General features: G+C 41.3%; 1 protein-coding gene across 3 annotated transcripts in view; it reads left to right on the forward strand.

Moving 5' to 3' along the window:
* LOC110519941 (zinc finger protein ZFPM1) overlaps positions 1–15693 on the forward strand; it is a 98980-nt gene that overhangs the window by 44212 nt on the left and 39075 nt on the right. For 2 of the 3 annotated variants that reach the window (XM_021596832.2, XM_021596842.2), the window contains exons 2-3: positions 3665–3811; positions 7426–7554. In XM_021596832.2, coding sequence (XP_021452507.1) covers positions 3665–3811; positions 7426–7554 — 276 coding nt within the window. The remainder of the gene's footprint in view (positions 1–3664; positions 3812–7425; positions 7555–15693) is intronic. The other variant, XM_021596853.2, reaches the window with a different exon arrangement.

The following is a 15693-nucleotide window of genomic DNA, read 5'->3' on the forward strand; positions in this document are numbered from 1 at the left end:
CTGTCTGCAGCCAGACCACAGTGAGTCCCTGCCACTCATCAGCTGGCAGGGCAGTGAGAGTCCTCAGGCTTATCGGCTATGTCAGGGACTGTGGTGACATCAGTCACGTGGCACCTCTGGCACCCGTCACTTCACTGCACCCTGGTCTGTCATCTGTCGGTCAGTGGAGTACTTAACCATCATTGCAGGAGATTTGGAGATCTGCAGATCAATAACGTCACCAGGATTTCACAGGTGTTGAAAAATTGATATGTTTTGCTAGATTTTTGAACATTTTCTGAGTAATCAATGAAGTCATCATTGCCTCGGATCATAGACAATTTTTTGTTGTTGTTGCTAGACATCAAATTAGAGAAATCAATCTGATCGCATGGACTGAATTCTTTGCACAGTATAACAAAAGCTGAATTCTGATCATTGAAATGGGCTTTGAACGGGTTCAGCTGGGAAGACATTATAGAACAGAAGTTCACATAATGTTTGGTTCGTTATTCCCTTTAATCTGATCAATAAGAGGCTCCTCTTCAGCATGTGACTCAGTCAGGTAGCCCAGTTCCCTCCTCAAGAGTACATACCAAAGGGGCCTCTCTTACTCTAAATATCCTCCTTTAAGACGTTCTTCTTTCTCACAAATCTCTGATTGTCTGATACAAGTAGCGCTTCTCTTCTAGTTTTACTGTTTTGTAAGATGGTTATTAATGTAAGAGCTGGCGAGGGGTGGCGGCTGTTTAATCAGGCTTGTTGAGCATGCAGGTTTGATGTGTTGTCTCTGTGTTTAATCACCGCTGCTGAGCACACTGGTTTGATGTGGACGGCGAGTTAATAAAGCAGTATCTCCTCTGCCTTCATCAGCTCAACACTTTGTTCTGTGCTGCCTTAGAGTGTCAGATAGAGTTAGAGGCTGCTCTGAGTTCTTTCCCCTTCTCTCTCTCTTTTTCACTCATGTCCTTAAGATTACCAACTTCTGTGTCACAGATGCATGCAGGCTAGTATTTGTGTGTGTCTCTGTGAGAAAGAACACATATGACTGGCTTGAGACTTATTTCAGAATCTGGCTTATGGCATCAGTGCAGGTCATACTACCTGTCTCTCACATGCAGGTATTCAATGGTTCAATACTTTTTGGATTGATATTCCGGACACTTGCTCCTCAAATCACACTAACATACAACTCTGTGAACAACTCTGTGTGATACATTCCTGGGTTGTTTTTCAGATAGGTAATGTACCTAATTAGATTGGTTAGCAAAGTCATTTATTTATCCCATTCTTTGATTTGTTCAGTCAAATTCTGATATCCATTTATTTAACGAGTTTTAAAGTTATAATTAGTGGTTATAACTTTGAAAAGTGCAAATAAAGTTGGATGGTACAATGCTTATCAAGTAGCCTGTACTATCCTTTCTTCCAACTATCCTGAAGAGAGAAAAATATAATATTTCTTAGTAGATAAAAGAGGCAAAAGTTAAAACTTTTTCCACACCATTTGATGTCTGAAAGCAGTGATGCGGCGATTGATTCATTAAACCAGAACACTAATGAGGAAAGAAATCATAATTCAAACTTACATTTTAAACACGAAATATAATTGGAATTTTATACAGAGAAGTCTCTTTGTACAATTATGATTAAAGGAAAATTAATTGTATGAAAATGTTCTCACAGATACTGAAAATTATATCAACCAAAGCTCGAGCCACATAATTCAAAAAATATTGTGTTCGGGATCGATCTTTTTTCTTTCCTCTATTTTATTTGTTAAGGTTCAAATCTAACTGTGTTAATTTTATCTGAAATTACAGTGAACCATTACAGTGAAATTAGCCTAAAGATGTTTCATTTACAAAGACAGAAACACTTTTGTCAGGCAGCAATTGTTTCCAAGCATTATCTCCGCCTCGTTTTAATTGCTTGGAAGTGAAATTAACAGAATTAGAAAAATAGCTTTTTCCTTTTTCTACAAGACTCTTTATTCACGGGTATTGTTGTGTGCTTTGTATAGATTATAGGGCTCTTTGTTCTATGAGTGTAAATATATACGCCCCCGGTCACGGCTTTAGCTTGGAACAATCCCACTTCGCTCATCACAACCTCATGGAAATTAATTTACAAACTATGGGGTAAAATCCCATTTTAATATGCAGCATTAATTTGACTAAAATATACTTGTTTAAAATGATGCGTTGTGCCCCAATACTTAATTGTAATGCCTTGTGTATGCATTTGTTTGGTTTCTTCTCCCATGGTAATCAGTAGAATGTTAACCATTTACACTGACTTGACAGTTCCTAATCCTCTTTATGGAATAGGTCCGTGGATTAATTTATAATCTGTCTCTCAGTGTTCTCATGGGAATAGGCTGTGAAGTTCTGTCTACAGAGAGTTGTGTCATCCAATGTGATTTGAAATACTGGTGGGCTTTTTTTATATTAGAGGGGTCTCATGTAGAACCTTTTCTGTGTGTTTCTCAAACACTGAGGAGAGAGCTGCACCCATTAGAAATAAGAATGAGAATGTCTTTCTATGTATTTTCCCGACCCGTACCAATAGAACGAGACAATGAAGAACAGCAAAGTGATGAAGGGGACAGGGTCTGAGGTTTTGTATTTTCATCCTTTGTTTTATTTAGTCTGAATGACAATTAATATAATGCATATGAATTCATTTTTATTATTTTAAAACATAATATTCAAAATCTCTATTATCATGCGTTAATTTAGGCTATCCTCACCGGTCTAAAATAGCCCAGCAGTGTAATCGTGAGTAGTCAGCAGGGATTATAGAAATGCAATGTCAGGTGTGATGTGAGTTAATCATTTTATGACAGTATTAAAACCCCTTTAATGTACCAAATATAAAATGTATTATCAGTGTTGTGTTCAGGGAATGGCAACATTTTCCCCACACATTCAATCTATTGCGCAGAATTTGATATCCTTAATTTTTCTGGGGCCACACCTAATTCTACGAGACCAATTTTACAAGGGACATGAAATGTAAAATGAAATAACTTCAGAGCTTTCTGTTCAGTAATCTCTACTGGATAGTGACAGCACAATATTCTATTGTAATTTTATTCAATTCAAATTGATAAATATATCGTCATGAATTTCGGGCTCCTGAGTGGCACAGCGGTCTAAGGCACTGCATCTCAGTGCAGGAGGCGTCACTACAGTCCCTGGTTTGAATCCAGGCTGTATCACATCCGGCCGTGATTGGGGGTCCCATAGGGCAGCGCACAATTGGCCCAGCATTGGCTGGGGTAGGCCATCATTGTAAATAAGAATTTGTTCTTAACTGACTAGCCTAGTTAAATAGAGGTTAAATTAAAAATTAACTGACTAGCCTAGTTAAATAGAGGTTAAATTAAAAATTAACTGACTAGCCTAGTTAAATAGAGGTTAAATTAAAAATTAACTGACTAGCCTAGTTAAATAGAGGTTAAATTAAAAATTAACTGACTAGCCTAGTTAAATAGAGGTTAAATTAAAAATTAACTGACTAGCCTAGTTAAATAGAGGTTAAATTAAAAATTAAAAAATGAATTAGGGTATGGATTTCTTCACCTGATGTTATTATGCTGTGGGTTAGTGGTTGATGCCTTCACATAAATGAGTAAAAATGTTCAATTTAATTAAATGCTCCCTCTTGATTCTTCTGGAAGGTTCTACTGGGGACCTGGAAGGTGATGAGGACAACACACCTGATGACGTCAGCCTATCAGGCGATGAGGGTGGAGCCTCGGACCCAGAGGACTCAGCAGAATGTGACAGCTCCAGTCCACCACCATATACCCCCCTGTACATTGAAGGTGAGCTCTCACACCTCTGTTCACCCCCCTGTTCAATGAAGGTGAGCTCTCCCATCTATGTTTACCCCCCTGTACAATGAATATGCGCTCTCTCAGCCTGGGGTAGCACTGAGAAACATACAGTTGTTCTCTTGAAAATCTTTACTCATTTATGTGAAGGCATCAACCACTAACCCACAGCCCAATAACATCAGGTGAAGGAATCCATACCCTAATTCATTTGAATTTTTTACATTTATTTAACTTTATTTAACTAGGCTTGTCAGTTAAGAACACATTCTTATTTACAATGATGGCCTAACCATGCAACATAACTCAGGGAGTGCCTGGTGTCGTCTTAGCTCATATCTCTGAGCTGGTAAGCTCAGATGCTGTGAACGTCATGGCTCTGTGCCAGTGTTCCCAAACATATGCCCCTCAAATTCTAGTGCCAGTGCCAGCTCCCTGGTTCCCCTCTTAAATACCGCTTTCCATTCTCCTCCAGGGCATCAACGTTTTTTGGAAAGTGCCCTGTTTCATTCTGTGGAGCTTTCTGTGGTGAGCTCGTCATGTCAGTTGGTTAATACAACAGTTAGACTTCTGTTATGGCACCATGATCTTGGAGATTGATAGCATCGTCTCAGTCTCGTTGTCAGTCATTTTGTACTAGTAATTCATTTTATACTTGTCTTTCTTCACTACTGTAGGTAAGACTGAGGCCTAATTGTTATGTTGACTCAAGGATTATTTTAGATTTGGATTGATGATTTCAATGATTCACCCTATTTATAATTTCTTGATTAGTTGTACGGTAAAATATACATTCTGTGGTTCCTGGGTTATAAGTTATAAACTCTCTCAAATCAACTGCCAGTCCTATGTAACCACTAAACTCATAAATTCATCATATCTCAATATCTCACTACTTGTTAATTGTTAACTTAAACTGTACAGAATAGGTACACACCATAAATGAATGTTAAAAAATATAATTTCACATTTTCCTTATGTCTAAAGCATCGACCAAGGTTTCCTTTTGATCAGATCTTGCCATCACTGCTTGGCCCCACATCTTTTCCTCAGATTTTCCACTTATCCTGTGATAGTGGAGTTTGGAGAAATATTATTTTGAGTTATTCAAGATTTCTGTATTTCTTATTTCAATCATAAAAATTCCTGCTCTTGTGAAATTTGGGGCTGGAGTGATAAGCGTCTGTTCGTTGGCTTGGTTTGATAAACCCATGTACATTCTGTCAGGTGTTAATCAAGACTACATTAGAGATTACCCATTTGTGGGTGTGTGTGTGTGTGTGTGTGTGTGTGTGTGTGTGTGTGTGTGTGTGTGTGTGTGTGTGCGTGTGTGTGTGCGTGTGTGTGTGCGCGCGCGTGTGTGTGTGTGTGTGTGTGTGTCGCCTTCAGCTTGTATACTGCAGGTGAGGATGAGAGAATTAAATGTGATTGTGTGTGTGGGCTAAGAATAAAATGTTGATTACATTTCAGAGGCAAATAGTGTGTAATTTTGTGTGTTTCTGTTTTTTTCTCGTCTTTGTCTTCTTCCCCGCAACTGAATGGAGAAAAGCGACACGTCACCTTGTTGATTTAACTCTCTCTCCCTGGGGTTCCTCAGTTGCCCAGTGCTGCCATTATCATCTCTCTGTAAATCAACCGTGTTTGACGAACCTGCTCTTTCAACCTGGGATCAATACCAGGTCTTTATCAGGCCAGCACTGGCTAATAAAGGCAAGGTCCCTTATCTACCATCTGGGAGAGAGAAACAGAGGCGATAACCGCCTGATAACTTTGAGAGAAAAACACATTCTACCAGTAACAGGACCCGTTCTGTGTTCATCTTCTAGCCAGAAAACAAATATATTAATTCACACAGTAAATTGAACACACACACACACACACACCACTCATCTGCTCAATCCATCTCTCTCTGTCATGGTGTGACTTTGCTTCCTTTCAATGTTCCTTTAATCTCTGCGTCTGATGTGGTCTATGGTCTACAGGTGAATGCAGAAACTAAGTGAAACAAGAACCCTTGTCTGAGACATTAGGCTTATCAAAATATGGTAGTCAAAAAGTGGTGAGTGAGAGAGGCCAACACTACTGCTCCAAATATCTCTCTCTTTTCTTAGGGCCTTTGCGCTCAAGTAGCATCCCTGTTTTTGTCTCTAAGGGAACTGGTGGAGTTCAGAGCGGACAACAACGCAGTAGGGAGGGAGATGCAGAATGAATAAGAAGTTGGGGAGGACAAAGAGGAGTCTGTGTGTAGAAGTTCAGGTTGTTGGGTGACTTTGCCCTGCAGGTGTGACGGGAAGTTCTGCTTATCAGATTGATGGAGGCTGTCTCGGTTGGGTGGGGGTGGAGGAGAGGAGGGGGGGTGGGGGGCAGAGAAGGGAGGGGGGTAGTGGTAGAGAGTGAGGGAGAGAGGGGGCGGCAGAAAAGTCTCTGTTGACTCCTCCTCGACTCAGATGATATGGGAGATAATATTGATAATATTAAACGCAATAACTGTGGTTCCAGCTCCACTCCCCCAGCTGAGCGCTGCAGGATAAAATCAATGTGCCATTCAATGTGATTTATAGCTGAAAATAACGGGACTGTTTAGGCAGGGAGGGAGGATTGGTAGTGTGTGTGTGTGTGTGTGTGGGGGGGGGGGGGGGGGGGGGGTGTCTGATGTGCTGGGAAAGGCTGAGTGTGTGTGGTGGGTGTTGATGGTTGATTTATTTGACGATGCAGATCTAATCTCCAACTGTTACATTAATAACAGCACCTCGGCGTCACGTGGGCTGACGTTTATGGCTGGTATCGATCGAGAGCTATCGCTGTTTATCTGAGCGGGAATGCAATGGTAAACATGCCCTTTGTGCACACGACTGAGGTGTTATCGGGGTGGGGTGATGGGGAGGGGGCAGGGGCGGGAGGGAGGGAGAGTCCCTCTGATTAAGCTATTGGCTAATAATCAACCCATTCGGCCAGGTAGGAACACTCTGGAAGTAAAGTGTATGATACCAAAGTCAAAGAGGAGGTTGAGTTCTCCCCATACAGTGATCACTTCGATCAGAGGGAGCGATTCAGTAGTCACCTTCATCAAAGACAGACAGGGATATTGATGGCAGTGATTAGAGTGTATATTGTGTCTGTCTGTGTCTTTGTTGAAGGTGATTTGCCTTTATGAGACAGAGAGAAACAGAGAAAGAGAGGGAGAGATCACTAGACATGGTCTCTAATGAGGTTTTCTCTCTGTGGTCCATCTCCATACTGAGGTGTTGTGTTACACAGCTATGGAGGCTTTATTCTGAGGGCTTTGATCAACAGACAGGAACCGCTACTGACGAGGAAAGTCTGTATGGGGTAGATGCAATGTACACACGCACACACTCACTTGTGATGAAGTGACATTCCATATACACACACACACACACACACACACACACACACACACACACACACACACACAGAGATTAAATAAATGAAGAGGAAAATGTATAAATACTGTAGCCTCTGGATGGACATCTAGCCTCTTATGAATTGTCTTCATTTTTATAATGTCTCTAGTATGATAATATACACCAACCCTGTTGTTTGTGTGGATGTCTCATTATTCTAATGACCTCTTCTTTAAACAGAGCCAAGGACACATGACTGCCTTGGTGCACCTGATGATGAGGATGAGGAACAGAAAGGTCCAACTCACACTGAAGAAGAGGGGGAGGAGATGGAAGAGGAGGAAGACGGGCCACATTGGAGAGGTCCAGGTGAGTCAGTTTGTCTGTCTGTCCGACTGGTCTGAGACTGTGAATCCATGTCTAGTTTTGCTCACTATTTTGTCTTGTTTGTTGTTTAGAGCATGTGCTATGTGTTTTTGTGTCATAATATCGTCTTAACTAAGGGTTAGAGGTGTAACGGTTCACCAACCCATGGTTCGGTACATATGGCTGTTTTGGGGTTACGGTTGGGTTGGGTTTCTATACAGCGGGAAAATGAAATGCCAGCAGTTACTGTAGTTAATTTTCATTTATAGAGAAAAATATTGGTATTCCTGATTCCATATATGATCATGAGTCATAATGCCTGATGAAATGCCTTAAATGAAAACACACGATTACTCATCATTACTCAATAAAGTGCAATATGCGTGTGAAATCAATATGTAAACATGGCTCAGACATTGTATAGGCCTATGCTACGTTTTCTTACAAAGAGAAAAATATGAGCACCTGTGACTCATAAAGGGGGCGTGTCTGTAGCATGGTACTTGTCATTTCCCACTCCAGGGTAATGTGATGGGCTGTCACTGTGAAGTAGCTCTGTAGCCCTGGAGGTTCATCCATCTGTAGTAAGCACAACACAGGGTGCGTTAACCAATTCTTTGAAAACTTCAGCTTTGCTTATATAGAGCGGGTACTAGCTGTTTGCTGAAATGGGTGTAAGGAGAAAGTTTGTAATGTGGGTCGAGCACTTTCATGAGGTGCTGAAACTCCCTATTCTTCTCAACCACCGAGAATTGGTGCATATCCATGGCTATAAACATACCTATCGCTCTAGTCATTTCTCTGGCCCAGTCAGCTGCGAAGGGCTGCTTGAATGCAGAGGGGAGACGAAGTTGTGTTGTTTCTTTGAGTTTCTGTCTTGGTCCGCAGGTAGGAATACTGGGGTGATGTCGGCGTAAATTCGTCAGCATGTTTGAGGTGTTGGCAGCTGTATAGGCTATTCTCGTTGAGCAGTGGCGACATACTCTCTCTGTCCATCCCCTTTGTAATCTACTGGGAAGACAAAATGTTCCCAAACTGAAGATTTAAACGATGATGGAGAATCTTCCTCCAGGTTTATCGACCCCACCACTCTCCATCGTACAGAGCTAGTTCCCGGCTGCGCCTTACAAAAGGACAGTTTGAAATGCGGCAATTAAGATGAGAATTTTGATTACAGCGTGCGCACAGGCTCTAGTTGTTTTAATGGAAGAGCCTGAAAAAAATGTCTGCTCAGATTTACTCAAGAGGCATGCAACGCAGCGAAGGCATAGCCTATATGCCTAGTGCTTTTTACTTGTTTATTTTTGATATATTCATTCAGGTTCACAGTGCAGACAAAACGCGAGGTCCCCGTACCGAACGGTTCAGTACGAATGCGTGTACCGTTACACCCCCCAACACTTTACTATTTTGTAAAGTAAGTGTGAGTGTGTTTAAGCTGCTGTGTTATTGTGTAGATGGTGTGTTGTGTCCAGGCTGTTGTTTGGGAGAAGCAGCCATTAACGTGACAATGGGATTTGATTCAACTTGTTACAAAAACATGTCTTAGAGCACAAACATGGACCAGAGAAGATAACAAGCAATTGCCATAATTTTATTTTTTTCCTCTCTCTTATCATAGCTGTTTTGTTATTTATTTTTCTTCTCTTGTGTTGTCTACAATGGGTTCAATAATGTAAGGATCCACAGGATCTATCTTTCATATTTCTTTTCAAGCTGTGCATGTGTGCTTGTGTGTGCCCATCAGTGTGCATGTGTCCGTGTTTTAATTCTTCTAGTTGAGGATGTTTTCATTATCGTCATGTCCCAGCCTGTCCCTTTAACAGTAATTGAAGCGATATTAATTGCTGTGTGGTTGCTGGTTGATGGCAGCACAGTGATGTTAGTGTGATAGGCTTTTTCCTCACAAACTAACTGCCGGGAGAGCGAGAGAGGGGGAGCGAGTGAGAGATAGCCCTTCTATCAGTACTGAAGCAGGCGCTGTCTTTATCAGGAGCACGATTGGCAAAAGGGAAACTTTGACCGGTCTGAATTTTTCTCTTATCGTTAAGAACCCCCCCCCCCCCCCCCCCCCCCCCCCAACCTCTCTCTTCCATCCACCCCCACCACTGGTCTCTCCATCACCACTAACAACCCCCCCAACACAGACATGCACTCATTCCCTCTTGTTTTTTTCTCTCCCTCTCTTTTTTTCTGAATGTTAGGAGTGGAGTCATGGTGAACGTGGTCTTGTTCATACATTCGTTTAGGCTCTATCAGCTATTTCCCACAAGCCTCTGGGAGAGGAACATTTTCTTGTATGGAAAAGGCTTTTATCTCCGTCTTCTTTATGAGTCTTAGCATTCCGCTCATTCCTTACTGTCACTTAGTTTAGCCCTGTTTTTGGTTCAGACTGATATCTGTTTTTGCCCCCTGGCTGTCCATCTGTCTGTCCATCTGTCTGTCCACCTGTCTGTCCACCTGTCTGTCCATCTGGGTACAGGGGTTTCAGGTGGTTTAGACTAGAGAGCAGGGTCTGGTCAGATCCTCACCACAGACATCCCAAGCTTCATCACACCCATCTTCATCTCCTTCTTCCTCGCTCTTTCTTCCTCCCTCTCTGCTTCTCTCTCTCTCTCTCTCTCTTGCTCCCCCAAGCTGTCCAACTTAACAATTTTCCTCCTCACAAATGCAGACTGTCATGCTCATGTCTGCCAGAGATTGGTGCTTGCCCTCAATTTATCTGCTTTCTAGATGTTTATGTCATGGCAGCCACGCCTCATGTGGGAAATTTGATATATTCTGTCTTCAGACCCTCTCATCTCTCTCTCTCTCTGTCATAATGAGTCAGTGATGAACACAATCATTCATATTTTTCATACATTTACAGTGTAGAAATATTTTCCATGTAATTTCCAATCCTGGCCAAAATTAGAATGTGAATTAGAATTAGTGTGAATTAGAATTAGAGTGTGAATTAGAATGTATCTGTTTACACATTATTATTTCAGCAATTCTTTATAGAAATTGTATTTCTATTTTCTTAAACCTATTTAGCTGCTTTATATATAGGGACATTGCCCTGTGTAGGGTGCCGTCTTTCGGATGGGACATTGCCCTGTGTAGGGTGCCGTCTTTCGGATGGGACATTGCCCTGTGTAGGGTGCCGTCTTTCGGATGGGACATTGCCCTGTGTAGGGTGCCGTCTTTCGGATGGGACGTTGAACGGGTTTCCTGACTCTATGTGGTCATTAAAGATCCCATGGCACTTATCTTAAGAGTAGGGGTGTTAACCCCGGTGTCCTGGCTAAATTCCCAGCCTGGCCCCATTCCATCATGGCCACCTAATATTCCCCAGCTTCCAATTGGCTCATTCATCCCCTCACCTCTCCCCTGTAACTATTCTCCAGGTCATTGCTGTAAACGAGAATGTGTTCTCAGTCAGCTTACCTGGTAAAATATAGTGTGATTAGAGTATTTATCCTGGAACGACCATACGATAAGTGGTTATCGTATGGTTGTAATCTACACTTTCACCCAACTGATTGATATGAGTATAGACAATAGTTATCAAGAAGTGTTTTGAATTTATTATTTACGTTCACTGTCTATCAAAACATTGCCTTTGTGGCATTTATTTATAGTGAAAATCATGAAAATCAAAAAGATGCTTTGATTATAAGCAATATTTTTTTTTAAAGGTGCTTTCTAGAACCTTGGGGTTCTTCAGCTGTCCTCATAGGAGAAACATTTGAAGAACTTGGTTGCAGTTAGTACCATTTTGGGTTCCAAGGGGTTCTACATGGAACCCAAAAGGGTTATTTCTGGAACCAAAAAGGGTTATTCTATGAGGACAGAACCCTTTTGGAACTGAGTGTAGCTCAAATATCTCTTTAATGAATGATATTATTGCTATATTTTGCAGACCATTGTCTTTATTCTGAAAGGAATCGTGAAGATGAGGTGTGCGTGTGTGTGTGTGGTGCTATTTTCGTGTAATGGAGTTGGTGTGTGCAACATAAGGAGTTTGATGAGGGTGTGGTGGTGCAGAATAAAAGACAGTGGCTGGGACCCAGTGTCAGGCAGGAATAGTGTGATACGGTAAAGCTGCTTTTTCATCTAGAATGTGTCCCGCTGCATGATATGCAAAATAAATTATGAAGATAAAAAAATATATATATTTTCAATGACCTTGCTGGCTGGAGGGTTTGATATTTTCCTCTCTGCTTCAAATTCTTGATATGCAAATCGCCGTCACAGTAATCCCTTGTGGCTCCCGGACCATCACTCCTGTCTATCCTCTACATACAGAACAGAACAGACCGAGTGTCACTGAGCTGCAGAATCAGACCCGGAGAACCTAGCAGACTGGCAAAAGCATTCCTGCCATGCTAGCATTTTACACTATCCTTATCCTCCAGAGTTATTCAAATGATCACCAATAAAACATTATGATTATTAATAATTATCAGACAGGGTGGATTTTTTATTATAGGGGAACATGGAGAGGCATAGAATATGCATATCATCAATGGCATAAAAATGATGAGAATTTATTTGGGGGAGCAGGTGGTGGAGGTGGGGCTCTGATAGGAAGGTGTGTATAGTAGGTTAGGTTCTCTGTCAGCAGAGGGGCTGAATCTGCATGTCCCTCTATAGGAGATCTCTGCAGAGGGAATTAGACAGAAGAGGGATGAGCTGAACTGACGTGGAAAAGGCAGAGGTTGAACTCAGATGGCTCCTGAGAGGAATATCAAAACCAAAGTATTGAATATAGTTGACTCATTTTAATCGTTACTTCATTAAAAATGATGACAATTATTATTATGAAGTCTTGTTTTTTAATCTGGATGTGAATGTGAATATGTGAATCATAAAGCAAATTCATGTACCTAACAGGAAGGTTTGTAACATGCCTTATGTTTTGGAGGTAAGAGTTTTGGAGACAATATTTTCCTGTGACAGAGAGCTTTTTCCACCACCATTCAGAATATTAAAGTCAGTAACGTTATTTGGAAAATTTGCATTGCGTGACTTTTTTTTCTGTGGAAAGATATTCATCAAAGTGGATCTTATTCAAATTAGTCTTGTAACAGGCTGCAGTAAATAACAGTTTTACTGTTGCTTGCAGAAGGCAGTGAAGGTATCAAGTGTTGTGATAAGACATTTGCATATTGTTTTTCAAAAGAATAAAACTAATAGCATTTAACCTTATGGTCTGTGTCGTATGAAGGAGAAGAGGAGGACCAATGCGCAGCGTGGTAAGTGTCCATATTGATAATTTATTATCACGAGAAACAAAACAGTCCTGTCTGGTGTAGACAGAATACAGAAAAAAATCACCCACGAAACACAATAGAAAACAGGCTCCCTAAATATGGTTCTCAATCAGGGACAACGATTGACAGCTGCCTCTCATTGAGAACCATACCAGGCCAAACACAGAAATAGCAAATCATAGAAAAAATAACATAGACAACCCACCCAACTCACGCCCTGACCATACTAAAACAAAGACATAACAAAAGAACTAAGGTCAGAACGTGACAGTCTGCTTCATGGACATCAACAAAAATACCAATCACAATATCGATTATTTTTTAGGACAATAATACTTTGTGTCTTTGATCTAGAGGCTGATTCTCAGAACAAGAACACATGTTTGTTTCGGGACCAACCAAAGTGATTATTTCATGGAAGAAGAGTACTGATTGTGGTGCTACAGTTTGAATTTCTGCACATTTCTGCAAAGGTGTGGGTGTATATGAAGAGTTTATTTCCAAAACTGTATATTCACCAATTTTTTTAATTTGTGTTTTTTCATCAGAAATTATTGTTTATGGGTACCTTCGTGTGTGTGTGAAATATTACTGTTCTCAGATTGTTACTTCTTGTACAACGGGTGGGTCTAATCCTGGACAATTAAAACTGCATTCCAGCCGGTGTCTATTCCACAAGTTACCACCAGCAAAAGCTATGATGTTGAAATGCCTATTTACTCTGTTCCAACTCACTGCGTAATCCACTGTCTCATCAGCCCAGCCAGACAATTTATAAACTAGATTTCCACTACAAAAAGCATTACCTACATTATCTACATTATCTCCCATTTCTTTTAAACTAGCAATTGTTTTTCAATAGCGGAGAATTGTATAAACCTTGCGGTCTTTCGCTCTGACATTTACAACATTGTTTCAGTATTGAAATTATATCTCCAGCTGCCTCATAATAATGAATGTGTGGGGTTAGCAGTCGGGATGAGACAGACAGGCAGGCAGCTTTTTTCAGCCAGTCGAAATCATAAATCAGCATCATTTTTAAGGATATGTACAAAGAAATGTCAATAAAAAAACAGTTAAAATTAAACGAAAGGCAGCTAGTTTGCAGTCTTTCCAGCTTCAGTTTGAAGTGATTGTGGTAGCTGTGTTGTTGGCCAGCTCCTTGGAACAACAGTGTCCTGACTAGAGAGCACATATGCCAGGCGAAATGGATGTATCCAAATAAATGTCCCTAGAAAACCGCTTAAACAAAAGCAAAAGCAGCTACTTGCTGTTATTCTGGCTGCACTGTTTGACGTGACTGTAAGTTAGCCGCAAAGGATAAGAACATTGCCAGCCAGTATTGCAATGGAATATTTAAAACAAACGAATAGATACAAAATGTTTTTTTTGTCAATCATTATTTGAATATGTTTAACCCATTGTATAAAAGTGAAATTGTCCTCGAAGCAGGTGTTTGGAGGATATATTGGCACGGTTTGCTGGCCCTCGACTTCGCCTTATGAAATATATATATAGATATTTTTTTTTGCAAAACTTTATATATCCATTGTTTAGCTGGAATGGAATGTTCGTATCCTGTACATTTTAACTCAGTGTGTGGCTGTGATATTTACTTTTTGAAGAAAGAAAATTGCCTTTTTTATTTTCCCTCTGATCTGGTTGGCAGCGACTGCGGTTGTGTACAGACAGCCTGTTATCTGGGGGGGAGCAGAGGTGCCCAGCATTAGACGGTTAACTCCCGTCTCTACTGCTTGTCTGTACTGGATCTCCAGGGGTAGGGCTTTGGACTAGGCTTGAGGGGATGGGGTGAGGGAGTGTGTTTCACCCTATGGGGTAAGTTCAGGAATGTAGATATGAGGAGAATATTGATCTCTTGATATGTTCTCAAGCATCCACAGTAGAATGATGTACAGAAAGCTAATCACTCCTTGTATTTTGGTTATTGTTTCTTGTAACATTTCTATTGTAGTAGATGATTTTCTCACTCATTATCTCACTCACATTCTCATAGGATTGTGTCCCCTTTCTCTATGCCAATTGGACCTGTTGATGCTGTAGAAGTGTACAGTAACTGTGTTGGTTGCCTGGCCTCCTGTAGGCCTGTGTACATATTATAGAGGTTCCACACCTGCTCTGTCTCTACTGTAACCTTGGTTGGTGCGGTGGACCGTGGGACTGCTGTGGTTGAAAAGAAACTGCAACGGCAACCCAATGTGTGTCACATAAACCATTCTAGGCTGCTTGTGTTTGTGTGAGGCTGACTGTCACTCTGCCATCAAAGGCAAATGAGCTCCCTCTTTAATCTGTTCCTGTGAATAAATATGGTAGCCATTACATGTCTCACTGTGGTATAATGAGCTCACTATTTAATGATGGACCTGCTTTAGTTTATTTATCTATAATGAAGGAGCTAGCTAATCCTCAACTCCCCCCTCTATCTATGTTCCCTCTTCTCTCTCTCTCTCTCTCTCTCTCTCTCTCTCTCTCTCTGCCTTGTCTCTGTGTCACTCTGTTCCCCTCGTGATGATTGATAGGCGAGGGGTATAATCTAAAGGAACATTTCTCACTGCTGTCCCGGCCCTATCAGCCCAGCTGCTCCCATCGCCGATGTGTTAGCGCCTGCTGCCCGAGACAGTGCCATGGTGATTACGACCCTATCAGACGCCTGGCTTCTCTGCAGTGCTAGCCCACATCCTGTCCTTCGTACCACGCGTTTCAGTTTGTTCTTTCCCCCTCCTGTCCTCTATCTCTCCCCTGCCAGACTCACACCAGCTTCCCACTCCAGCTCACTGCTCCATTATGTAGTGTAGGTTTTTAGATCTGATGTATGTGGTGACCCTGTCACATGTACTGTGGTGAGCTTGGAGAGGGTGACTGACTG

This window comes from Oncorhynchus mykiss, chromosome 1 (genome assembly GCF_013265735.2).
Source record: "Oncorhynchus mykiss isolate Arlee chromosome 1, USDA_OmykA_1.1, whole genome shotgun sequence".
Taxonomy (NCBI): Eukaryota; Metazoa; Chordata; class Actinopteri; order Salmoniformes; family Salmonidae; genus Oncorhynchus; species Oncorhynchus mykiss.